This window comes from Colletotrichum destructivum, chromosome 9 (assembly GCF_034447905.1).
Source record: "Colletotrichum destructivum chromosome 9, complete sequence".
NCBI classification, from domain to species: domain Eukaryota; kingdom Fungi; phylum Ascomycota; class Sordariomycetes; order Glomerellales; family Glomerellaceae; genus Colletotrichum; species Colletotrichum destructivum.
The window spans coordinates 1,973,690-1,997,689 of NC_085904.1; the positions used below are offsets into that span (position 1 = coordinate 1,973,690).

At 54.7% G+C, this 24,000-nt stretch overlaps 8 protein-coding genes across 8 annotated transcripts; 2 read left to right on the forward strand and 6 right to left on the reverse strand.

Moving 5' to 3' along the window:
* The first annotated feature begins 580 nt into the window (after window positions 1–580).
* On the forward strand, window positions 581–4,814 carry CDEST_13714 (uncharacterized protein). The gene has a single exon (XM_062929870.1). The coding sequence runs from the start codon at window positions 1,718–1,720 to the stop codon at window positions 4,784–4,786; it is 3,069 nt and encodes a 1,022-aa protein (XP_062785921.1). The 5' UTR covers window positions 581–1,717; the 3' UTR covers window positions 4,787–4,814.
* A 1-nt stretch (window position 4,815) lies between these two features.
* On the reverse strand, window positions 4,816–6,539 carry CDEST_13715 (Putative U1 small nuclear ribonucleoprotein C; the record flags this gene model as incomplete). The annotated part of the gene is made up of 6 exons (XM_062929871.1): window positions 4,816–5,636; window positions 5,706–5,771; window positions 5,847–5,987; window positions 6,058–6,159; window positions 6,223–6,228; window positions 6,281–6,539. The coding sequence occupies 6 exons, from the start codon at window positions 6,537–6,539 to the stop codon at window positions 5,368–5,370; spliced, it is 843 nt and encodes a 280-aa protein (XP_062785922.1). The 3' UTR covers window positions 4,816–5,367.
* Window positions 6,540–6,627: 88 nt separating this feature from the next.
* CDEST_13716 (Putative transmembrane emp24 domain-containing protein) lies at window positions 6,628–8,716 on the forward strand. The gene is made up of 4 exons (XM_062929872.1): window positions 6,628–7,058; window positions 7,245–7,371; window positions 7,520–7,823; window positions 7,885–8,716. The coding sequence occupies exons 1-4, from the start codon at window positions 6,846–6,848 to the stop codon at window positions 7,901–7,903; spliced, it is 663 nt and encodes a 220-aa protein (XP_062785923.1). The 5' UTR covers window positions 6,628–6,845; the 3' UTR covers window positions 7,904–8,716.
* Window positions 8,285–9,787, reverse strand: CDEST_13717 (Putative flavinator of succinate dehydrogenase). The gene is made up of 2 exons (XM_062929873.1): window positions 9,299–9,787; window positions 8,285–9,193 (listed from the first exon to the last, which is right to left on the reverse strand). Exons 1-2 carry the CDS (start codon window positions 9,531–9,533, stop codon window positions 8,721–8,723), a joined length of 708 nt encoding a protein of 235 aa, XP_062785924.1. The 5' UTR covers window positions 9,534–9,787; the 3' UTR covers window positions 8,285–8,720.
* Window positions 9,788–10,160: 373 nt separating this feature from the next.
* Window positions 10,161–12,418, reverse strand: CDEST_13718 (Putative kinetochore-associated protein Dsn1/Mis13). The gene is made up of 4 exons (XM_062929874.1): window positions 12,091–12,418; window positions 11,259–12,032; window positions 11,041–11,206; window positions 10,161–10,988 (listed from the first exon to the last, which is right to left on the reverse strand). The coding sequence occupies exons 1-4, from the start codon at window positions 12,179–12,181 to the stop codon at window positions 10,553–10,555; spliced, it is 1,467 nt and encodes a 488-aa protein (XP_062785925.1). The 5' UTR covers window positions 12,182–12,418; the 3' UTR covers window positions 10,161–10,552.
* A 318-nt stretch (window positions 12,419–12,736) lies between these two features.
* CDEST_13719 (Putative transcription factor Jun, basic-leucine zipper domain-containing protein) lies at window positions 12,737–15,637 on the reverse strand. The gene is made up of 3 exons (XM_062929875.1): window positions 15,003–15,637; window positions 13,689–14,907; window positions 12,737–13,631 (listed from the first exon to the last, which is right to left on the reverse strand). Exons 1-3 carry the CDS (start codon window positions 15,085–15,087, stop codon window positions 13,313–13,315), a joined length of 1,623 nt encoding a protein of 540 aa, XP_062785926.1. The 5' UTR covers window positions 15,088–15,637; the 3' UTR covers window positions 12,737–13,312.
* A 3,164-nt stretch (window positions 15,638–18,801) lies between these two features.
* Window positions 18,802–20,917, reverse strand: CDEST_13720 (Putative glutathione S-transferase, Thioredoxin-like superfamily). Its single transcript, XM_062929876.1, has 2 exons — window positions 20,581–20,917; window positions 18,802–20,526 (listed from the first exon to the last, which is right to left on the reverse strand). The coding sequence occupies exons 1-2, from the start codon at window positions 20,692–20,694 to the stop codon at window positions 19,600–19,602; spliced, it is 1,041 nt and encodes a 346-aa protein (XP_062785927.1). The 5' UTR covers window positions 20,695–20,917; the 3' UTR covers window positions 18,802–19,599.
* Window positions 20,918–21,499: 582 nt separating this feature from the next.
* CDEST_13721 (Putative cytochrome P450 superfamily) lies at window positions 21,500–22,730 on the reverse strand (the record flags this gene model as incomplete). Its single annotated transcript, XM_062929877.1, has 2 exons — window positions 21,500–22,431; window positions 22,518–22,730. 2 exons carry the CDS (start codon window positions 22,728–22,730, stop codon window positions 22,009–22,011), a joined length of 636 nt encoding a protein of 211 aa, XP_062785928.1. The 3' UTR covers window positions 21,500–22,008.
* Between the last annotated feature and the right edge of the window lie 1,270 nt (window positions 22,731–24,000).

Here is a 24,000-nt window from a genome sequence, read left to right on the forward strand (position 1 = left end):
TGGCTTTGCAGAAGAAGGAAACCACGCCGCAGCACGATGCAACCACTAAAAGCAGAAGCAGCCTATGGGAGGTTGTTACTGCCTAGAGAAGTGCAAGCTGTTGGAGGACGGGACAAAAACGGCCCCACTTTGCCCGGCCTCCCTCAGACTACGCAGGGCGCTACTGTGTACAGCGCAGTTGGGATGGTGGATGAGTTCCCTCATTCGGTCCCCTGACGGAGCGAGGTATACGTACTTACCGCCTACCGCTGGCTACCTACAGTAGGTACACGCACCTTCCTTGCAATAGTTGCGTATCACGGGACGAATGCAACTGCGAAGGGCCATAGAGAAAGAGAAGGTGGGGAGAGAGAAAAAGGTCGAGAAAAGTTTGCAAAATGCAAGCAAGTTTGCCTTGGCTGGAATGGAACCTTTTGGAAGGGAAGCCGTAGCTACTTACCTGCCTAGGTAGGTAAGTGGCAGTGATCACGGAGGAGGGATGAAGTTTGTGTGTTTCTTTCCTGCCACTTGATTTTTTTTGGGCCTTTTTCTCTCTTCTCAAGTGCATTCGTCACCCATGCCCCATATTGAGAGAAGAAAGGTTGGTAGGTACCTTCACAGCTCTGCGCCCCAGGGAAGTAAGTACCTTGGACCGCCTGCCTGACCTCACTCTGTCCACGAACAGAGGGCAGTTTCACGTACCCATTTGGCGGGTGCGCGCCCCGCCTATCGCCAGCTTTCCCCTCGTGCCTCCCTACCCAGATCTTCTGCCGCCACGCATCATCATCCTCTGCATCTGGCAGTTGTCGCTCCATCTCTACTCTGTCTTATCTCACACACGGCGCATTTTTCTTTCCATGCATCAGACCCCTTTCCCGCCCTGCCAATCATCCTTCCCGTCTCTCCTCCTGAACCGTCATCTGTCTCCATCGTCTCAACCTCCTTGGAGCCGTGTCCGGCACCAAAATAGCGCCAGCGTCCGTCCACAAGCCCTGGATCGCCGTTCTCTCGCCTCGTTGCTCTCACTCGGGCCGGTCAAAGTTCAGCATTAATCTCACATATCGTCCCATCTCGTCTCCCTACTTCAGTCTGTGCAACTTTGTCCCGATCAAATCGTATTCCACGCCTTGATCAGGCCTCGACCGAGTCCTCGACCTCGCTTTCTCCCTCGCTCATCCACTCTTTCTCACTCATACGCGCGCGCGCGCAAAGCCAAAACCGGGCCCGACATCGTGACCACCGAGACCACTCGCCCCCCCCCTCAAACGAATCGGACTGGGGTTCTCTGCTTATTGAACCACAGAGCCCCGTCTCATGCCACTTGACTGAACGGTCTAGAGACTTGTGTCCCGTCTCATCGGTTCTCTTGCCACTCGCGACTGTGGTCGACTCTAACTGGACGCCGTTGGACCCTGACGCGATTCACCATCAAAGCCTCTCGAGTTTCAATGTCTCACCCTTACCTTAAGACACCCTCTCTTCGATAACCCCTTGGCTTTCAACATCCATCCGTTCATTCTTTTCTCTAACACTCCCCGCTGTCGGACCTCACGCACTCCGCCATCCTTTCTCTCTTCCTCATCTTGGGCTCAACCACGTCCATGAACCTTGTTCTACCCAGCATGCAAACGACTTTGGCCTTCTCGCATCCTCGCTAGCCTGCGAAGGGTCATTCTGTGTGCATTTGACACGCGTGACATTCCGATAGAACGCAAATTAGCGGCAGACGTGGTCTAGGATGACTGCCGCCGCAACTCTGAAGCCCCTCCCCGATATGTCGGTTCGACACAAAAACTACGCTTTTGGCTCTAACGATGATGCCCTGTCGGGGCAGAGAATGTTCAAAAAGCACAAAGTCCTGCCTCATCCCAAGAGACACAGGAGCGATACCGCGAGTTCTTACGAAGTACGATCAACTCCCAGGGGATATGATCTCATTGTTGACTCTGTCCCGCCACAGACGGACGCATCGCAACAACCGAGCCCCCAGACGCTGAGACACCAGCCGAAGCGAATAAGCAGCGGTCCGGATTTGCCTCCAACACCGCCTTCACACTCGCGAACCTCGTCGAGCAGTCACTCGGTTCAGCCCCCAAGCCCGACGCCGGGAGAAACGGTGTCTGCGACACCGACGACACCGGCGCGTGCACCTGTCACTCCTCCGAACCAGCAAAGCCCGCCAACTCCCGACGTGACGCCTCCGCAACCCGCTATTCACCCCAAAGCTGTTCGGCCGGCCCCCATCGATCGCACAGTCTCAAAAGCTACCACGGCTGAGTCGCGCGCCGAGTCCTTCAGAACTGCTAGAGAAGAGCCCTATTCCTCTGGGGAGGATGAAATGCAATCGACCGTCCGGCCAAACACATTATCTGCGCGAACTTCCCAGAGCACTGTCCGTCGCGCCTCAGATCCTCGATCGAAATCGCCAACACCGGTTGGGCTAGGTCTGGGCCTGGAGTCTCTCACAGAGGACGCTGCAACCCCAAAAGCGAAGGGCGACTTTGGCGCTTTTGATGGGGAATGGGCCTCGACCAACGAAGTGGAACAAGAATGGGATGATAATCTGGGCAGGGCCGTGACAGTGAGGAAGAGACGTCAAGGCCCAAAAGGCCTACCTCGGGCTGGGAGACCAAAGGTCGAAATTATTGAAGACCGTGTGGTCACGCCCACCAACGCGACAAAGGCGTTACGTGCAATGTCTCAGCGCGACAGAGCAGCCTTTTATGCCCCGAGCGAGATCGCCTGGTCCAATACGCTAACCTCGGAATCCCCAGCCAATGTCGATGCTCGGAGACTCTCGGGTATGTCTGCCAAAACCATCAAGTCAACGAGATCAAATCCTTCGACGGTTGTTGAGGCGATCTTGGTGGATGCTCCTTCAATCCCGCAAAGGCGACAAACCCTCAGGCATGTGCGCAAGCAATTCGTTTTGAGAGATTCTGGTCCCGATCGTTCCTTTGTCAGCTCCGCCACCAACCCAGCCGTTCAACTGGAAGGCTCTTCGCGACGTCCAAGGTCGCTGGCTCGCCCCAGCGACAGCCGCCACAACAGCTGCGCTTCGAGCGCAACTTCTAATTCCATCTCGAGCGGGAAAGCTCGCAGGGAGATCTGGAAGAGTGGTGGCATTCCGGTGATTGTTGTTCCGCACCGTCGATCGTCCGTCAAGTCGAAGTCCAGCAGGGAGCCATCCCTAAGATCTACAAGCAGTCGAAGATCCAAGAGAAGTGCAAGCTTGAGTTCAGCAACTCGTGCCAATGGATCAGAGGGCCACACTTTGGCGACCCCGGTGTTCGAGCGGCCAGGGCGGAGAAACCGATCCATGTCAGAGTCAGATGGCTCGGATCAGCGGACGATTGACTATCCACCTGTCATCCCGAAGCGGTCTTCTTCACTATCTGCACCGACCAGCCGCAATACATCCCGCGCTGGTTCGCTCACCACGGATAGCCTCAAGGCTCAAAACGCTTTGTTGAATCAACACTCGGGACATGAAACGAGAGCACCCGCCTTGACCCTTCAAAGGGCCACCTCATCCGAGACCGACAACGGCCACCATCACCGAGACCATAAGCTCAACGTAGACCGTCACGGAGATCCCTTCTTTGGCAAACGGCTATCAACCCAGAACACTCCTTTCTCAGCAGCTTCCGTGGAGACAAGTGGTACTGCACCTGAAGTGTCGGAAGCGAAGGCTGTGAGCCTGTACCCTCACCAGAATTCGTCCGTCCTCGTAGTAAACCACTCCAACAAGCCTTCAGAGAGCTCCGACACGTCCCAGACGGATAAGGAACTCTTACAGACTCCCCGGAGGCCTACGATAATCACTACTGGACCAGACGGAGAAGGACCTGCAACGCCCCCGCAGACTCAACACACCATGGATGACGTGGACTCGCCGCTCCGTAACCCTCGAGCTGCTCCGCCAGTGCCTCCCGTCCCACCTCCTGCCATCCAGTTCATCCCTGCAACTCCTTCAGGGCTAACACCTCATCACGAGAGGCAGCGCAATATGGGCAATTATTTCGAGACAATGGTCGATGAGCAGCCTCAGAGAAGTGGATCTATTGTCCGCAGGGCCCTGGCACGACGACGGAACTCGGAGACATATCCGCCTAGCACTGGTAAATCGGGACTCTTGACGAGGACCTTCTCTCTCACGCGTAGAGGTTCAAACCCCAAAAAGCACTCTTCTGCAGGAGGCCCTTGCTCATGTCCGGACTGCGAAGCCCCACTCCCCGAGGGCGACCGACTTCATCCTCACTGGCGTCCTGCCTACGCCGATCAAGATGATGACATATGGGAAAGAGAAATGGAGGACGAGCCTATCAGCCAGGGCTATCGGTATCCTCCGATCGATAATCGCCCACCACTTCCGCGGAGGAGCATCAGCGCGCGGATGAAAAAGACTTTTGCCATACTTCCCAACCGCGGCGAGGATGACTTCTACTCGTCGGGGACACGGAATGAGCCTGATCGACGCACCATACGCCGGACGGATAGCGGAAACCTGCGTGTAATGCGACGCCGGAGCAGCCTGGACTCTCTTCGCGATCAGTCTACTAATTCTGGCTCTTACCTGAACGCCGATGGTGAACGCGACAATAGGGAGGAAGCTGGCCCGAAGAGAAGGAGACGCTTTTCTATCTCGGGCGCGTTGGAAGGGTTACACAACCTTCCGAGACAGATAAACGAGCGCAAGCGAGAAAAGAGAACAAAAGAGCTGCGCCAGAAGATCAGTGGCCCTCGGGAAGTGAGGGATGGCGTAGGAGATGTCATCCGACGAAACACATACCGTGACGCGCATTAACAAACCGACTTGTCGACTCGCCATTTTTGAAGCGTTAACGTACAGATTTTCAGCAACCAGAATTTCATGCCTGGAGTAATTACGCTTAATACGTTTGGGATTATGACACCATCAGGGTGTAGGAAGGGTCTTTAGGAGGTGTGAATATTATTACGACCGTTACGAACAGACATCATTTACGACAGAACTTTCACGATCAAAGACGAACCTCCTCGCGGTTTCCGAAATGCATTTCGGGATGGAATCGACTCGAGGACTTGCAACGACACTGATGAGAACTTGCTGCCTAGGCGAATACATAAGTTCTGTTACGAGAACACTGGGAACTACTAGTATTGTTGTATCATATAGAAATTGCTCGAGAAGATACCAATTTTGCACAGGTTTGAGACAAGGAACCTAGGCGCTCTAGTACACTGGTGCACTTTTCCAAACGCGTTTTGAATGTGATTTTGGTATGAAATCGTACCTTTACATGCCATGAGTTTTGCCATTCCCTGATTAGACGCCTAAACACCGTATTCTACCGTAACAACACACGTACGCGCCCCTCTGTGAGCGAATGCTATGCCTGCGAAGTCTTACCGCTGGTCACGTCCCGGGGGTCCACCACCAGGGGGAAACGGCCCAGGAGGGCCGGGCGGAAATCCGCCAGCACCTGGCGGCGGCATGCCAGGGAACTGGAAGTTAGGTGGAAGGCCACCCGGTGCGCCGGGAGGGGGAAACGGCAAGCCGGCCGGGAGGCCACCTGGCGGAGGGAAGGGGAGACCGCCAGGAGGCATGGGCGAGCCGTTGGGGCCCGGGGCGAAGGGGGGCATGGGCGGCATTCCGCGGCCGCCTGGACCAGGAGCTGTTGGCGCGCAAATCAGTCTCAAGCTTATCGAATAGACTTTGTTCGTGGGAGACCGGTGGTACTTACGTGGGATCATGCCCTGGGGGAAAGGAGGCGCGCCGGCGGGCATACCGGGGAATGGGGGTGGGATACCTGTGTGACGTTGACATTAGCATTGCGGTTGATTGACAGAAAATGAGTGTGCGGGCGTGAGGGAAGCGGACGAACCTCCGGGGAAGGGGAAGGGGGGCGGGAAGGCCTGCCCCGGCTGGTTTTGCGGCAGCATAGGGTTGTTGTGTGCCTGGCCTTCGGCAGCGTATGATGAGGTGATGGAGTCAATGACGGACTGCGCTTTTTCGTGGCCGATTTCTGAAATTGAGTAGGACAGGGTTAGCTCTCGTGTCCGCGGGGCGAGGGGTGGAAGATAGGGTAGCCGTACGTTGGTAGTAGTCGACGACGTTGCGCAGGTGGTTTCGACCGCTGTTGTGCGCCTTTCGCACGCTCATAGAGTCGTGGGTCAGGTAGACATCGCAGTAGTCACCTACGAGGTCGTGTTAGTTGATCGCGATCGAACGTGGGAAGGGGCGGCGGAGGGGAGACATACAGAAGACTGGAATGACGGGTTAGCTTTGGACTCGTTGGCATTGATGGAGGGGGTAGACACTTACACTTGGGCATCTTGGCGGGTGACTCTCCAGGAGAGGACAGTGAAGTTGTTTGACACGGCACTTGAGATGCAGGAAACAAAAGTATTGTTCCTCGATGTATCGCCTTGTTCCGTGTAAAGAGGCTCGTCGCATTCGCAAGGAGAAGGCATGACCTGTGGCAGATCGCTGCAGCGCGCGCGCGACGGACGCCACACCTCAAAAAGTTGTAAGGCTGCCGCCGCACGTGAGTGCCAAGAGCGAGGCTGCCCCTCATTGCAGTGATGATTGGCCAAAGCACAGCTGGGTTATCGACAAGGGTCCTTGAGTGGCCCAGGCTTTCGAACGCGACAGATTTCCAAAAACCCCCAAAGGTGGTTCCTTGAGACCGTAGCTGTCCTATTGCTAGCCCAGGGAGCTCCTTTAACGACCAGCTTTCGACAATTCAACCCACGCCCGGCTCCTCCCTCCTCACCCTATCCACAATCGACCCTTTACTCCCGCCGCTGGAACTGGCCCGAACCGATCGATCGAGAATTCTTCCTGGCTCAGCTGCCACAGATTTGCGAAAACCGTGCGAACGATGGCGCCGACAAGATCGTTGCTGCACTACGTGTGCAGCCTAGTCCTCTTTGCCTGCTGCGCCCAGGCGCTCAGGTTCGACCTGCAGGCCACAAGCCCCCATGAGGGCAAGAAGGAGCGATGCATCCGTAACTTTGTCGCTCGGGACACCCTCGTTGTCGTCACAGCCATTGTGGACGGTCAGAAGGGCGATGGCATGACCGTCAATATGCACGTATGTGGCCCCAAGTACACCCTCCCACCACATGAATTTTCAGAATTGGAGCACGGGGAAAAGACTTGATTCCTCCAGACCATTCTTCCGGGGCGGGGAGAGAACAGCAAGGAGGAAGACAGGGAGAAGAGGGAGACGACCACGACTGGTCTGGAATTGGATGGCTGACCGCGCATTGCTTTACAGATCAAGGACGCTGTTGGCAACGACTACGGCAAGCCTAAGGATATTGCGGGCGGCGAGAAACGCATTGTCTTCACCTCCCACGCCGACGCTGCCTTTGACGTTTGCTTCGAGAACATCCTCTCTGGTTGTACGTGGCCTCTCCCCTCCACCTGTTATGCATGCGCCCTGAGGGTTGTATAACCTTTTGACGATAAACGCATCGGAAACGAATCCTTCAGCCATATGGCTTTTCCATGAAGATCCTTTTGAATAAAGCTGACATGAGAAACAAATAGCCGGGCGCAGCGGCGCCACGAGTCGTCACATCGAGCTCGACATCGATATCGGCGCCGACGCAAAGGACTGGAACGCCATCCAGGCGACGGAGAAGCTCAAGCCCGTCGAGGCGGAGCTGCGGCGCATCGAGGAGCTTGTCGGCGAGATCAATAGCGAGATGGATTACCTGCGTTCTCGCGAGCATAAGCTGCGCGACACCAACGAGAGCACCAACACCCGTGTCAAGTGGTTCGGCATCGGCACTACGTTGATACTCGTCGGCCTGTGGGCCTGGCAGATTATGTACCTGCGGGCGTACTTCAGGTTTGTGGCTGCAGTCTGAGTCTTTGCGGGGCTCTAAAGCTAACCAGTGCAAACAATGCAGATCCAAGCACCTTATTTAGAGTCCTTCTTTGGCGGGGTAAGCAAGCGAGTCGACCAAACGGCTTAACAAAGCCGCAAAGAGTTTACGGGATGTCGTGCTGGGCGTGGAAAGGGCGGTGACGAGTCTCTGATGATGCTAATCGGAAAAGGATCCAAGCGCCTAGGGAGGGTTTCCCAGTGCGTAGTAGTGTATACATACATACCACGGTCGCCATTTTAAAAGCCATGAATGATATAACGGACATCACATCACGCTCTTGTCTCTGCCGCAAAAATGACATGTCCACTCGAGTGGGGTGCGCAGCCAGGACCAAGAGAACGTCCCGTAAGTCTTGGTCTGTGTTATAGTAGTCCTCACGTATCGACATTTACGTCGGTTGATATCGAGGCTGATCTCTCAATTGACTGCAAAGATTTGAATTGGGGGCACTATGTCAAGTGGCGTGTGTTGCCTAAGTGCATATCGCTGAGCCAGTCGTCTTCCGCTGTCAAATTACGGGTTTGTTGTACAACATCGTCCCGGGGCCCGGGGCGTGGTAGCCAGCCTCCAACGAAAGCAGGCCGCCGCCTTTCTCTCATATTCCCTGCCTTTCCCTTCGCCACCTTGCACATATGTGCTCCGTCCGTAACTATGTGCAAAAGCTTCCAACGAAGCCGAAAATGCCGTGTACTATTGCCCCCTCCTTGCCTGCCCATCTCTGTCTCTCTGTCTCTCCGCCGTTGTAGTAATGCTCCTGATAGATGTGGTGGTACAAATCCCCTTGCTCTGGCGGTCCTCTACTCCTGCAGTCTTTGATCCTCGCGCCCATCCACTGGCCCAAATGATCCCCGCTAGCTTCAGTTCTTGGCGCCCGCCTTGTCAACGTCGAACAGGGGCGGCATGAACCCGAGCCCGCCCTCCTTGCGCTCCTGCACGTCGCGGTGCACGCCGACGGTGCCGTCGGCGCGGCGGCTGCGGACATGGGCCCTCAGCATCTCGAGGATCTCGCTATCTTGCCACCGCACGGGGACGGGCCGGTACTGCGCCTTGAAGGTGCCGATGGTGTTGGCCCACTCCCCGGCGCGCTGCGGCTGCGTGCGGATGTCTTCGGCGGGCTTGGTCTGGGCGGCCTCAGCCGAGGGCTTCTGCGTCGGGGCCGAGTTTGAGGGGGCGTCCTCCTGCGTAGCCCAGTAGTAGATGTCCCAGTCGTTCTCGTCGAGGAACAGGTCGTACTGCTGCATCTGCGCCTTTGTCATGTGTGGGAGGTGCTCGTTGGCGAAGGTCGACATGAGGAGGTCGGACTCGAGGGTACCGCGCTTACGGGACTGGTCTGTCGCAGAAAGGGTTCCCCCGTTAGTCTACTCGTTCCCTCCTGAAGTCGTATGCCGGAAACAGGCCTCGTGGAGTCTAGATGGATGGAGAAAGAAAAACATACAAAGAAGGCGGGCACGCATGGTGCGCTCGTCCTCGCCCACGCGGCGCAGCGGCTCGACGCGGAACTTAATGCCCTCGAACTCGCCGACGCCCAGCTCGCCGTTGGTAGTGGACTCGGTCTGGACGGGCGGCTTGTCGGCGAAGCACCGCTGGGCGACGAGAGGCATGCCCCGCTGCGCGGGCGGTGCGACTCGGAGGCGGCGAGCTGGGCGGAGGGCGCGGGCTAATGTTGACATTTTTCGCTGCGATGCTGTCTGGTGGTTGTTTTATCGAGTCCCAGTGCTGCACTACCAGATTAGAGAACGGTTGATGTCCAGGTGTATAGTAAAGTGCTCCTTCGAGGGGAATAAAAAGGTTGTATGAGTAATTGGCAGATTTGACAGGGTGGAAGGCCGGTTTCCGTTACCGAGGTAGACAACAATAGGCCGTATTAGTTCGCCATCGATAAAAAGAGCCCTGGGATTCGTCTTCCTGTGCTCGCGCATGGACTGTGTAGGCACGTACCGTATTTGTGACTTCCACACTGTATGACGGTTCGATCTTGACGGACTTGGATTCTGTAAAATGATGCTAGCTAGGTACCTTGCCCAATTTCTTTGCTGAGATGGATCATTGACACCATTACATGCAGCTATCGCCGAAGCTGTAGAGAGACCTTTCGGTCGGATAGTCCTGAAAGCTTGGTTGCGATCCTCTCTCAGCCTAAATATTCCTCAAGTACCAACATTTCGCATAAACTGGTCGCAAGCTAGTGGACTTAGAAGAACAGTTACCGTCTTCACGCATAGTCAACAACTTCGATACTAAGTTACCACTCAATCACAATGCTTTCAGGTGTTCAATGCGGGACCTAGGGCGGGTAAGTGCAGTTGTTCGGCCTGGTCAAGTAGCTGAGCAGGCAATAAAGCTTGTCGTGAGCTCAACATTCGAAAGCACGCAATGATGCTGCTTGACAAAAGACGACGTGGGTATTGGCTAACTGAAAACTCCAATCGAGATGCAATCTGCCGTCACATCTTCCCTAACACCCCTTCCCGAAACCCCAATCCATACTATGCATCAAGCAGGGGGGAAAACAAGAACTATATGTTTGTTCGCCAGCCCAATCCGTTCCACAAGGCTTCATGATTCCTGTTCAAGCCTAACAAAAGGGGAAAAAGCAAACACGGGGAGACTGAGCCCCTCCAAGCCACACAATCGCATACCGGTCATTATCTTCATGAAGAGAAGGGGGTGCTCGTGTATACATTATTCCTTACTCCCCGCCCTCTGGTAATATCCTGCCTAGGCTGCGGAGCACCTCCATGACAGGCATTTCTTTGGTGCCCGCGTTGGCCTTCTCCCTCGTCTCTCGCTCCTTGAGCCTTGCGGCGCTGAGAGAGAGTACCTTATCCGCTTCTCGGCCTGCCGTGTCGACTCGTTGCGAGAGCTTGTGAATGCCGTCTGCGAGCTGGTCCACCTTAAACTCCAGTGTTGACTGAGTGTTTTGAAGGCGTGTGAGCGTCTTGCCGCGGACGTTTTCAAAGGAAGACGTCGGATTGGTGAGCCAACTGAGCATTTCAGCCTCGTTTGATTCGAGCACTGATGCATCGACTGTTGCTGTTTGTGCCGTGTCTGTTTCCGGAAATAGTGGTGGTATGTCCATGCGCGATTTCTTCAGCGCCAGCCACTTCTTCTTTTCTTCTTTTAGCCTGCACCTTGTTAGTATTCATTGCCCGAGTAACTATATATGGCAGACACTACCTCTTGACTTTCTGTTCCAGTTGCTCGATCTTTTGTTGGTGCTCGATGTTGCGTGGATTTGGCTGGTACACCACAGGTTTCTTTGGCCCCTCTTCCCGACTGAACCAGTCTGAAAATTCTGACTTCGTGGAGAAGTCTTTCAATAATTGCTCCTGGATGTAACGAGCTGGGAAAAGTCAGCAGCTGAAGAGTTTTGTTAGAATCATACCCGAACTTACCACCCAGTACTGTATTAGAATCCGCTTGACCGTGCGGTGGTTTTTCCAGCAGCGCTCGTTCGCCGCACCAGGTCAACAGCTGCTTCATCCGCCTCGGCTCCATTAAACCTTCCGACTCGATATGCTTGTAGAACTCCGCCGAATCAACCTCCCGATGGGGAATCGCATTGTGTCCGCTCTCGATCAAAGAACTTGCTCTCCTGCCGCGCATGCCCGTACTGCTTCGCCGATTACCACCTCCTTTTTTCCGCATTTCCTTGTTGCGGTTGATAACTGGCGTATCGCTTATGGGAAGTGTTATCTTCGCCGACTCAACTGGCTCTTCCATGACGCGCGGCGTTCTCTGTCTTTCCACTTCCATCGGTGCCACAATTGCCATTTCATCATCTTCTTCCGCTACAGTCGCCGGTCTTCTGACCGGCTTTTCCTTCTCCGGTTTCTCCGTCAGGTTGCGACTGCTTCGACGCGTCGTCCGCTTAGGCGCAATCAGTTGTGGTTCGTCCTCCTCTACCGGCAGTAAACTCGCTGTTCGACGCGTTCGTGGTCTCGATGATGTCGCGGTCTTGGGCGTCGTTACCGATGGCGCCTGTTCATGAGCCTTTGCAGCCGCTGAAGCGCGTCCTTTTGACGGTCTTCCTCGTCCAGACTTTTTCGCAGGGGGTGGCGCTGGCTCTGGTTCGGCTTCTGGCTCGGATTCTGCGTTTTTAACTCGTTTGGATCTCGATCCGCGGGTGAAGTGAAAGTCGTCATCTTGCTCGTCGTATACCGCCGTTTCTGCGCGTTTTCTTTTTAGCAATCGTCGCAACTTCCTTCCTACGCTTCTTCGACTTACCTGCAAGACGCTTGCTTTTCCTTCGTGCTGGCTGCTCGTTGCTCATTCTGATGACTTGCAACGGATGACGGGTGCGAATGACGGTCGTCATGGGTGGCGCGTCACAGATAGCATGTGGTTGAGACGTAGAAGCCGGAGCTGAGATTTAGAGAACCCCAAGCAAGTCGCGCTCCTAAATGATGAAAACCGCGTCAATCAGCGCGCAATAGGCAAGATTGCCGCGAAGAATCGTCGCGCAGTCGTACTGGACGTGATGCTGCTGGGCAGCAGGTTGGCGGGGTCCTGTTGTGGGCGTCGCGTTTGTCTGCTGGGGTACGTAGTTCAAGGCGCAAATGCGGTGGTGAGATACAGCTCTCGACGATGTTGTTTACATGAGGGACGATTTACCCGAGTAAATGCGCTAAGCCCTTTTGGGAAACACAATCAGCCACTTACAGTTCAGGGCACCCGCCTCACCACATCATCTCTTGGCTGGCTCTTGAACGACTGATTCAATAACGTTCACCATTCGTGTCGCGAAATTTCACGTATCTAATGGCGCGCAGAAAATTGAATATTTGACCCCTTGATAGATGCATCAAGATTTATACGGCAGGACACGGTCGGTTTGGCCGCGAGTGTCTTCTTTCTCTCCCGGTACTGAAGTGTTGGATCAAAGGAATTTATTTCAAGGCATTGCCAATCATGCAGCTATTGTTACCATTGCCACGTTCAAAATTAAAATCAAATCAGCCAAACCAGCGGAAGACGATGTAATTCCGGCTTCCACCCCTCGACGCCTCCCGCCTTTCAGTACGTTGCCAAACCGTTAACTCCTTTTAATGTATATGCCTCACATCCAGCACCTTTCAATGAAGGGCGAATGCAATCCTGGCAACCCAAGCCAATGACGCCAGCCGACCTCCTCACTCCAGTCCGAGGAGGACTGCTCCTGTTACTGTACAGCTCAACCTCATCAAGTCCCCGTAAGCAAGCAGGAGAAGCGAAGCCATGGTGAGATGGTGAGATGGTGGGGCACGAGTGTCGTATAAAAATGATACAGTTAAACCGCAAGTCGAGGCTGAGCCAAAAAGAAAGAAGCAGCGTAAAACTCGACATCTGGATGTTAGCTGAGCACAGGCTGGGAGCAGTGATCGCTGCGAGATGATCGAGGATAAGACGAAGACTCCATCTGCTCGATCTCCTCGGGGTCAAAGGTGCAGTCGTACGACACCTTGTCGTCCTATGAAAAGCGTCGCTGCACACCCTGCCCTGCTGCGAGAACCTGCTGGTTCGACATAGGAGCAGCCATGCCGTATGGGTTCATCTGCGGATTGAAGGGCTCCATTGCCTGTTGCATGAAAGCACCGTGTAGGCCCTGTTGCTGAGTGACGGGACAATCCTTATGGGCGAGAAGTAATGTCTTGAGATTGACAACCTCCTCTCGCAACTGTGTTATCTGAGCCGTCAAGGCATCATTTTCGCTGCTAAACAACTCAACCTTTGACTGAAGGTTGGCCAGCCATTGCTTCTTGCGCTGGCGGCATTTAAGGGCAGCAACTCTGACAAGATCATTAGCGGCAGCATAACAATGGTAGGTAGCGTGGATAATAGCATACCTGTTGCGCTCCAAGAAGTTCTTGCGTTTTTCCTCGTCTGTCATTTTGGACTTGGATCCACCCTCCCCGTTCTCATGTTTCATGTCGTCATCATCGTCGGAGTGGCTGTCATCGCCGTTCATGTCAGGAGGTGGTGCGTTATTCGGCTTGGACTTCTTGCTTGGGGGGCCCTTAGCCAGGGGCTCCTCGGCTTTCCGGCGGCCATTCGTCGAAGCACCTCCAGTCGAATTACGCTTGCCCTTGCCTCTAGCAGAGGGACGGGCTTGCTCACTCTCGTCTGACATGGCGCTCCCGCCCTCGCTGACACCTCGCACTGAAGATCCGGCGCCTACTGACCCAGCACCGTTGACACTCATCTGGGGAGACGTGTCGATTCTCTTTGAAGGAGCGGCAGCCGGGTGCGGCTGGGGCTGGGACTGTGACTGAGTTTGAGTCTGGGTCTGAGCCTGGGACTGGGGTTGGGGTTGCGTTGTAGTCGCGTATACAGGAGCTTGGGCGCCGTTTCTACCTTGGGCGAGCATAAACAGACCGTTCGCAGCGTCGTTGTCGTGTGGATCAAATTGCTTTGCTTCGGCCTTGACAGTAGGCGCACCGTTGGGCATATCTTGGGGTTGTGAGGTAACCGCAGGCTGTTGCTGGCTCTGATTTTGATTCTGGTTTTCACGCTTAGCCGCAGCACTCAATGCAGTACGGTGGAAATCGATGGTGCTAGGTGTGGCACCGCCGCTGGCGAGCTGGGCAAACAGTTGTTGAGAATTGGGGCTCGGAGCAGGAAACATGGAACCGCTGCCGCCCGGAGTCAAGCCAGTCCTCAATGAGGACTCGTTCGGAGTCGGGAATCCGCCTCGAAGATGATGCGAGTCGCTGAAGTAGTCGCTCGTCGGACCCGATAACATGGCCGGGCTTAGGGGGCCAGTTCGCAAAGAACCACCTCCCCAGTTAAAAGGAGTTGCGCCGCTGCCGGGAAGCAAAGAAGAGGGCGAAGTCAGAGCAGCAACAGACGGCAATTTCGTACCACCGGGTGTCTCTGGCGCGCCTCCGCCGAAAGACTGCTCAAAAGGATTGGGCTCCAGGCTGAGAGATCCAGCGGCTCCGCCGCCGAAGTAGTCGGGAGTATTTCCAGTGGTCTGTCCAGGTCGAGGGGGAGGACCGAGAGGTTTCGCGCCGTCAGCATCGGGCTTCAAGCTTGGGTCGGGCTGTTTCACTTCGGGGATGGAATCTGTATAGTTATGATGAGCGTGTGTACAGCGAAACGATGGTCTATGTGAGGAGAGACGAGTATCGCAATGCACCAACAAAAAGGATCAAACGTACCTTGCCGCGGCGGAGTGGCATTGTTGGATTGTTTGGGCGACTTCGTATCACCCCTGGTCGAGGCATCATTCGGTGAAGTCCCCATGATGACGACGATGATGTATTATACTAAGGTGAAAAGAGGGTTGTTGACGTTTGTGGGGTGGGCGCCGAAGGCAAAAAGGTGACGGTAGCAGGGTAGGGATGATGTATGGCGGTGGTAAAAAGCCGAATGAGGTCAGAGGACAACACGCAGCGGGAGAGCTTGTCTGAATGGAAGCGAGGAAGGGGAGGAGAAAGACCCGATCCTCGTGCACAACGCGGACGAGACAGGCAAAGCAGCGACGGCGACGGCAAAGAAGGTTGGTTAGTCCGTCAGAGGCAGCAGCTACGCTATAGCAGCGCTCCTCTGAGTTGGAAGCGGCACGGGAATGGAGTAACTTTCAACGATCGACGACGCGAAGATTGGGGAGGAAATGTTGTCTCTCTGTGACCTCCAGCAAAAACAGAGGTATTGCGTAGTTGTGGCCTCTCTGAATGCGTACACGGGGACGTGCTAAGATTGGGGGAGGGGGGTGCAAAGCGAGTATCGAAAGTGAGAATAGGTTGTTGGGTGGAAAAAACGGCAGACGTCACAGGTCAAGTATGACGTTGCGCGGTGGTTGATTATAAAAAAAAAAGGGCGAGGGCGCACGAGAGAAAAGAAAAAGGGTGGGCAGCGGCACACACTCTGACACCAGAACGCCCGCCTCCATGTCCATGTCCACGTCCCATCACGCCCACCCTTTTTTTCCAAAATCGCCCCCCCCCGGTCCAGTCTGTCGACAGCTTGTTCCTGTACTGTTGCGTTTCGACTCTCTTCCTGCTGTCTTTCTGCTCTTTCCCCGTTTCGCTGGGAAACGCTGGTATCTGTGGGGCTCCGTTTCCCGCACTGTAGAGCAACCAATCCAGGACACCCAAGAATGGCTTACGAATGGAGATGGCGTCCGACCCACACACACACACACCTACCTACCTATCTCAGGTAGATATCGTACCTAGCTCTTGAATCGACCACCGTCTACTTACGTTTCGTTCCCGAGCGTCTTCTTGGTAACGAACTCCGACCAGCCTTACCTTGTCTCTTTTTGTGTTTGGCTGCGAGTTGTCTTCGTCATGTACCTGACAGCTTTCGCTGCCGAAATCGACGAACAACATACAAGCATAGCAAAGGTACTCCATCAAAATGTTCCATCTCTCTGCTCCAAGCAATAGGCTGGGCGGTAGACTCTCTTTCGACAGCGCGCACCATCTCTCCCATTCGGATTTTGTGGTCCCATCCGCTCATCTAGTGCATAGATTTACCTTTCGCTCTCGCCTTATCTTTGATTCATCAGCTGAAGAAAAGTGTTTAGACCGTTGCAATCCCTTGGGTCATGACTGGCCGCACTACGCCTTCCGTCTCCGTCTCACAGTAATTCTCTCCGATCTCGCGTAGCTTCTTTCCAAGTAACCGCAAGTCAGCAATACGTATTGTACAGGCACAGAACACGGACCAAATCGACCGATGATCAGTGTCGCACTGTACGCGTGCCGTCTACTCCGCCTTTGCCCGAGTTGGAAGCCGTCGTGTTGGTGGTCAGGAATGTAAGATCGCAAGTCCAGGGGGCCCCCTTATCCAGTGTATATAGCTGCGTTTTTCACTGTGGCTGCACGTCTTCACTCGGTGGGCCCTCCACCCCCACCCCCCAACAGGCCCCCAACCCCTGCATTGATTGCATCACTTTCCTTCCTGTCGCAATCATCGCATCTCGCTCGCTCGCCAACCTCTCTTTATCTTCCTATATTGTGGCACATAGCTAGGCCTCACGAACATCTAGAGGTAGAGTCGACTCTTCATCGCCTTCCCGAACGTCGGACTCACAATAATTCCAGTCGCTCATGGTTCCAATCTCTTCAACCATAGCTTTATTCGACGATACCAGTCATTCGCAACACCCTTGCGTCGCCTTCCGTAAGTTCTAGACCAGTCAGCGCCATCGAACCACCCACACCGTGTGTCGCGCAAGGCGTCTAAATGGCTGCCGTCAGGTCGTCGCCAGAAATCCGGCCATGGGCAAAAACGTGACGGTGAAGTGATCGACACATCCATTCCTCCTTCTAGACATAACTTAGAACACCAGGCCTCGATGGGCAGCTGCTCTTCTGTATTTCTAAGCTACATACCAATAGGGATTCAACGCGACTGGCAACCGGAGTGGCAAATTACCGTCGCTGCCCAATGAGATACTGCGCAGCGCAGTGAAAAGGTGAGGGGCTCGGCACCCGGTCCCCGCCTTACTTGGCGGCTCTGATTGGATTCGACAAATTGCGTCACAACCCACACTAGCACAAGTCTGGCCACGTCTTTCGAGTCCGTTCCGAGATCCAGACACGGAAATGCAGACATGCAGGATCACGCCGTTTCCCCCCCTTTCGCACTTCTGGCAAGCGAACAAGCGACCTGTTGCCATGCGGCTTTCGTTTGGCCACTTTAGATATCGAGAGCTCTTGGTGCTCAACCCTCGTTTCTGATATGGATTTACAATAACGGTTATCCTATAATCGATTGTACCGTCGTCGGCCAGATGGAAATAGCTGGCTTTTCACCGTCGCTTGTACTTCTTTCTTATTAATCGCTCCTTACGTCACAGCTTTATAAGACACGGTCGGCTTTTAGCTTGAGACGGAGACGACTGATAGAGTTCTCGAAAACAGCCCTAGATGCGAGCACTCGACGGCCACAACTTGAACAGAGGTGCGCACTGTCCCGACCCTCTGCAAATTTTGTATCTCATTGGTGGCGTCATCAAACATGACGTAATTGTGTCTCGTTAAGCTATCGGCGAATGGATTACTTTTATGGTCCCAATGAGCCAAGAGGATAGAAATCAACGTTGCTGTCGCCCACACTGGTCGTCCGGCACGGTCGGCGACACATCTTTGCGAGTTGTCCCAAAGGTGGATGAACTCAAAAGTTGAGGGGGCCTGGACGGCCCATACGTGAGACCGATCTCATCGACGGTGGGTAGCGATCTTAACAGGACTTGATCCACGACGACAACCGACGGTGGTGTTCCAAGTCGCTCGGTGTACGAGCGTCCGTACGGAGTACGGATACTCTGGGTCTCTACAGAGTAAATGCTCGACGATGACCCACAGGTTCGCTCCAAACCCCCTCGACCATCTGCTCTTGCCCTTTCCTATTTCACGCATGGGCTCTTTCAATTTTTTGGGGGGCTTCTCGACTTGAGCCAGCAGCAGAACGGATACGTACCTCCGGAACAGAAGCACCTTGTCGATAGCCCAGTCGGTTACCGAATTATGACGCACTAGCCCCGGAGTACAGCCCTTGCTGTCTGCATGTCTACTCCACTATTCCCACACCACGCGGACACACGCACTGTGCTCAAACTTTGCACTTTGCGCCTGTGTGACGCACTGTCCGGGCAGTCTGCCTGTCCCATCCTTGACCGTACAATGTAGACCTCCTTACGGCGACTTGGCCTATTCACCTTGGTATGCCAATGGACGGACTCATTTTGGCTGGGACAAACAATCAGCCTTTCAAGCCTCAGCAAGAACACTGACGGAACAATGACGGAGAACCCCCAATCAGTTGATGTAACGGCACGTCTAGCGGTTGGCACTATCGGTTCACCAGATGGAGGCTCGATATTGCTCTCTCGGATCAAGAATGTCAGATGGGAATTCGGACCCAGAAGCACGCCCATGTCACGCATCGGGCGAGCCAAGCGCTTAACAATAGCACGAGCACTGCGTTCTTCAGCTTTGGCCTATCGTTCTGTCTAGCGCACCGTCTGCGCCGCCCGTTCCCTCGGGTTGGCGCCACAAGAGCAGCGCCACTAGTGCCTGGCTAAGCCTCGTCTCACACTTTAGCACTGGGCCCCCTGGTGGAGCATCTCGTCCGAACATCTTCTCGGCCAGTATCGTCGATTTTCTGATCTGATCGGCCGTGCTTCCCAACACTAACCACCGAGATCCGAATATGGTTGCACTCTGGCGCAGACATTGCATTCTTAACCTCTGCCGTATTGTACTGTATACCATCTCTCCAGAGTTTACAAGCCGACGGTCAACGCTACTACACAAAGTTGTTTCGCTTCAGGGTCATCATGTGCCATACGTGGCAGAACTTCGAAAATACATGGCCGACAGCCCACCATGACAGATATGGGCTTGCAAATTTTGGTTACTGGATTCAGAATATGTGCGACTTGGTAACAGCCCCAACAACAGCTTGCCGCTCGGCAGAGATGATGTGAAAGCTGCACATCATCACGGTGGACAGTCTACAATAGCACATCTACACATCCCTCACAATGTATCGCCGGTTGCGCTCTGGTATGTCTCGTGCGGCGTGGGCGATCACATTTTTGGCCCTTTATCCTAACTCAGATGGGCTCGCAATTCTCGATACCCAGTTCCCGATGATAATCTCTTGCAGTAACATCACGTGTCTCGACAGAGACCGCTTGACACATTGTCACACCGAGCCCGGTGAGAAGAATTTCCCGTCTTTCATCCCGTCCCAAAGCCAGAAGCCCTCCAACCTCCCACAAATTGACCGGGTGGGTGTCTATAATTTCGCGGAACCTCTGCGTGCCTTAAACTTGTCCAGCTTCTCCACTCGGAAGCCATGTCTCGGCGCATGCACCCTCGCCGACCCCTTGTGCCCCTGAACCTCCATCACCACCTCGTCCCCGTCGAGGCTTAAGAGCTTTCCAGTGTCCTTGTGTGACGCGCCTGTGTCAGCCGGCCATAGGATGATCTCGTCGCCGGCTTTGAGCCCTTCGGCAGCGACAAGGGCGTCCTCGGCGTCGACCCGGCCCCCGGCCTCATTGTACGGCGACGAGGCGACAAGGCTTGCCGCCTCATCCCCAGAGACCGTCGCGACCTTTGGCGCTGCCTTCTTCGCCTCTGAGATGGTATTCTGAAAGCGCTCGATCCAGGCAAACACTCTTGGGAACTTTTCAGCCGAAATCTGCTCCTTCGGCAGCGCGCCAGGGATGCTCGCGAGCCAGTGCGGCAACCAAACGGCCTCGATGTCCGCCAGCCTGGGGCCCTCTGTCTTGAGAACCCAGTCTCGCCCGTCGGCGAGCAGCGTCGTCTCAAGCAGCTCCATCGTGCGGCGGATCTCGTTGATGGCCGTTGGCCGCCCACGCTGCATCGTCTCTACAGAAAGTTTGCCGCCCACGTAACCCTCGCGATCCTTGAACCAAGTTCGATTGGGGTCCCGGAGCATCGGCAGGTTCGTCGGGAGCACATTGATGGCGTTGGAGAAGACGCCGCCGTCAATGATAAGGTCCTCGAGGAGGCGCTCCACGGCTGCGTGTTCCGGACCCTCGGCGCCCAGGCGAGCGCGCAAGGGATAGAGCTGCTCAAGCTTGCGGAGCATAAGTCGCGTGTCGAGGTAAATGTCGCGCCCGATGGTGAGTATCGGGATGCGGCGGTGTACGATGCCTAGCTTCTCGACATCTGGGCGAGGGAGGACGGGGGGTTGCATCTGATATATCGTATAAGTGCATGGCTTATGAGTGGACGACACCAGTAGACCTACGCATTGGACATAGGGAATACCCCTGAGAGCGAGGTACCACACGATCCGCCTCGCATACGGCGATGCGGAGTAGTGGTATAGGACGATCTTTTTATCCTCGTCGGATGAAGCCATTATTGACCGAATCCTCCCAGTATCGCGGCTGTGGTGCGATGTGGTGGGATACAAAGTTGAAAACGCAATACAGAACTAAACCAACCTGGAGCGGCTACGACGAAGTAAGATACACGGTTTCAGTGCAGATCGTGCAGAAAATAGACGGATTGCTATCGATGCGCTTGTAGATGCTAGAGTTGGAGAGATCATGCGGTGTGTTTACCGTTTGAGTGACGTGAAGAGAGAAATCCAGGAGCCGAGATAAGGTGAGAGAGATGCCGAGGCAAATCCCAAGCCAAGGCTGCCAGGCCAATGCGGGGGGGGGCTCGCATGACGCGGAGAGACCAATAGTATGGGTTTATGGGGCGAATCACCGAGGTGAGCTAGCCAATTGGGTGTTACACTTCCGACTTCGCTGGCGTAGAGAACCCCTAGCTCAGGAAGTTGAAACCCAGGGTGAGGATCTACTATCTCCCTCGCGTGGCTTCGAGGATAGTTGCAGGGTGATCTTGAATTGATTTTGGGGACAGAGAAAAAGGAGCGGTGGTCGACTCGTACTTCACACGGACATGTCTAGTCACCAACCCACCGGAACCACGACCGACACACATGTGCCAATGTTTATTGGTTCTTGCAGCCCTTGGCCACTTGAACACGAGAAAAACTCGTTCCCGGCGTACAGGGTAAGTACAGAAGGGTTGCCTGCGGCTTCGCCTTGCACGTTGTCATTGCTCATTTTCTTGACAACCGAATTGGCCTGTAGGGTATCATTGTCCCCGCCCTGTTTTCTTAGAAGACACTTTTTTGAGCGCTGCCCCTATCCAAACCTGGAATCAGCGGCTTCGCCACCCGAAACCTTGATTCTGATGACATCGTGGTAAAGGGACTCCAGCGTCTATGTCCTACTCCTTTCGACGCGCCCCGATCCAGAAGTTCGACTGAGCGTGAATTCCGCAGTTAAAAGTCTCCAAAGGTTTCAGCGGGTCGCATACGGCCAGGTCATATCATAGAAGCAGCTGACGAGGACCACATAAGCAATACGATTCATCTGTCGACTATCAAAGCGAGAGAGCACCCTCTCCTTAAATATTACGGGAGGACGGAATGAAACATAGGAACTCTCACCTCGAAAAGACCTCTTTCAACTCAATCAGCGCCATTGGCAGTCCGAGACACTAGAATCTCCCGTAGCGGAACGCCATATCGATTGTCGCCTCCATCTCGCGCAGCTTCTCCGCCAGCGTCGTGCCGCCGTAACCCCCCGCCCAGCCAGCGCTCGGGGCGGAACTCCCGCGCATCGACGCCCCAGAAGTCTTCCCGGCGAAACATGGCCTAGGCGGACCACCCGATGCACGTGACGCCGGGTATGAACCGCTTATTCCACGTGTCCCTCTCTGCCGGAGCCTCTTTCGCCATGGTCCCCGTCACAGGTGGGAAGATGTGAAGTCGCTTTTTGATGACGACCCGGCGAGACAGCAGGCCGCGGGCCTCGGCATCTATGGCCACGGGCCGGTGGGCGAAAGACGGGGAGGAGGAGATCTGAGCGAGAAGCTTGGCGTGCACGCACGGATTGGTGATCATGTAGAGGAGGGTGGCGCGGATTGCCGTGGCCGTGGTGCCTGAGCCGGCCATTCTAGGGTTGCAAGTGAGCCGGGCACTGTGCCTTGTGGCCATATGGCCTTCAATGAGCCTGAGGAGCCCCAGCAGGTTGTCATCGACCTTTTGTTTGGGGCTGTCTACCTCACGACCGGAGTACTGGGTAGAGTCAGCCACCGTGTGTTCTCTTGTCAGGTTAGGCAAAAGAGGACGTGGAGCGAGTGGCCGGAGTGGCTGTGGCTTACAACAGCCACCATCTTGTACCGAAACTTGAAGTGCTTGTCCTCGTCCCTCCACTGCAGGACGTTGCCGAGTTGAAGCGCATGCCGTCGTACTAGTTTGAACGACGATAGTCGCTTCGCATGCCGAGCGATGCGCCTCACAAGCTCCGGGTCCTCGTCGAGGAGCTCATTGGGGCCAATTCGTGCTAGAGAGCCTGCAAGGGTTTGGGTAAGCATTTAAGATTCGTGGCACTGTGTTTGTCAAGAGGCGGGTGATGAATCAAAAGCGTCCGCGGTCAAAAACTCACCATATTTCTGGCTAAAATCAGGACGGAACACTAGATAGCTCCAGTGAATTATGTGACACTGTAAGAAGTTGAGTAGGTCGTCAGCTCCCAGCTCATCGCGTCAGCTCTGAGAGTCCTCAGCTCGGTTGCAGGGAATGGGCTCCTTTCTGAACCGTTGGAAGATGACCGAATACTCCGGTGCCGGGCATAGTATCTTGTTGATCGCGACAGTCACAGCTCAACACACATGTTTTGTCATGGTTCGACTTGGCTCACCCGAACGCAAAATAGAGCATGCTCTATCTAACCTACTGCCGTGGTTGCCTGTACCGTCATCAATTTCAACGACTATGACAGGTCTCCAACCTGCCAGTTGCGGCAGGGCGGATGAACAGGAACCGATGCAAACCAATGTTTCCAACTAGCCCGAGAATTTCGTGGGGCGTTCCAGCGAATGGCCGAAGACGGACGTTGACGATGGACTGTTCCCCTCCCCTATTAAGTACAGTGAACGAAAGCAAGATAAAGAGACACCAGTCGGTAAGCTGTACGAAAGCGAAATAGATAAGGCAATAGATCGCCGAGTTTTAAACTGTGAGCCCGATGTCGCTTTTTGATCGGAGGCTTATACGAAAGGCCGCGACTTCGTAAACTGCTCTCCATGGCCTACCTCATGGCCAGGTCGGCCGGCTGTTGGGCTTTTGCGGAGACCCTTGGGTTCGACAGTTTACCCGCGGTCAACTCGGAACTCCACCTGCAGTAAGAGCCATGGGCGTAAAAGCATGAAAGAGAACGGTGTCTCCCAACACTGCTATATCAAAGACAGGTTTATTGTTTCGACTGTTTATGCACTGAAAAAAGGGCTTGCTGGACGACGGAAGCCGCGGTCCAAAAACTCTGATGAGACAGAATCAGGGGGAAAAAGGGGGCCTTTGGTGCAGAATCCACACCAGTATGTACGTTTTGGGCCAAACCAACGAGCATACCTGCGAGGTCTTATTGCGCATACCCACGGCTTTATGTTGTGATTCGAGCCTTCAAAGACGTCGTCCTGTAAACCGAAGCCCGGAGATATCCCAGTAGCCGGGAGGGGGGCGGGGCATGCAACGGAACCGGTGCCGACAGCTCAGATCCACTCTGACCGCAGCCCGTCCGTGTTTGATTTTCTTCTTGCTTCCCCTGAAACCTTGAATGTAAGCGTACGGATGCCAGCCCCAGCG

Coding starts and splice junctions, on each gene's coding strand:
- CDEST_13718 (XM_062929874.1), bottom strand. CDS start 12,181: ATGACGACCGTCATTCGCACCCGTCATCCGTTGCAAGTCATCAGAATG. Junction 11,207..11,258: donor TTCTAATACAGTACTGGGTG/GTAAGTTCGGGT, acceptor GACTTTTCCCAG/CTCGTTACATCCAGGAGCAA. Junction 10,989..11,040: donor CTGGAACAGAAAGTCAAGAG/GTAGTGTCTGCC, acceptor AACAAGGTGCAG/GCTAAAAGAAGAAAAGAAGA.
- CDEST_13714 (XM_062929870.1), top strand. CDS start 1,718: ATGACTGCCGCCGCAACTCTGAAGCCCCTCCCCGATATGTCGGTTCGA.
- CDEST_13717 (XM_062929873.1), bottom strand. CDS start 9,533: ATGTCAACATTAGCCCGCGCCCTCCGCCCAGCTCGCCGCCTCCGAGTC. Junction 9,194..9,298: donor CATGCGTGCCCGCCTTCTTT/GTATGTTTTTCT, acceptor TTTCTGCGACAG/ACCAGTCCCGTAAGCGCGGT.
- CDEST_13719 (XM_062929875.1), bottom strand. CDS start 15,087: ATGGGGACTTCACCGAATGATGCCTCGACCAGGGGTGATACGAAGTCG. Junction 14,908..15,002: donor TGCCACTCCGCCGCGGCAAG/GTACGTTTGATC, acceptor ATAACTATACAG/ATTCCATCCCCGAAGTGAAA. Junction 13,632..13,688: donor AACTTCTTGGAGCGCAACAG/GTATGCTATTAT, acceptor TGATCTTGTCAG/AGTTGCTGCCCTTAAATGCC.
- CDEST_13716 (XM_062929872.1), top strand. CDS start 6,846: ATGGCGCCGACAAGATCGTTGCTGCACTACGTGTGCAGCCTAGTCCTC. Junction 7,059..7,244: donor GCATGACCGTCAATATGCAC/GTATGTGGCCCC, acceptor ATTGCTTTACAG/ATCAAGGACGCTGTTGGCAA. Junction 7,372..7,519: donor CGAGAACATCCTCTCTGGTT/GTACGTGGCCTC, acceptor AGAAACAAATAG/CCGGGCGCAGCGGCGCCACG.
- CDEST_13720 (XM_062929876.1), bottom strand. CDS start 20,694: ATGGCTTCATCCGACGAGGATAAAAAGATCGTCCTATACCACTACTCC. Junction 20,527..20,580: donor GTATTCCCTATGTCCAATGC/GTAGGTCTACTG, acceptor ACGATATATCAG/ATGCAACCCCCCGTCCTCCC.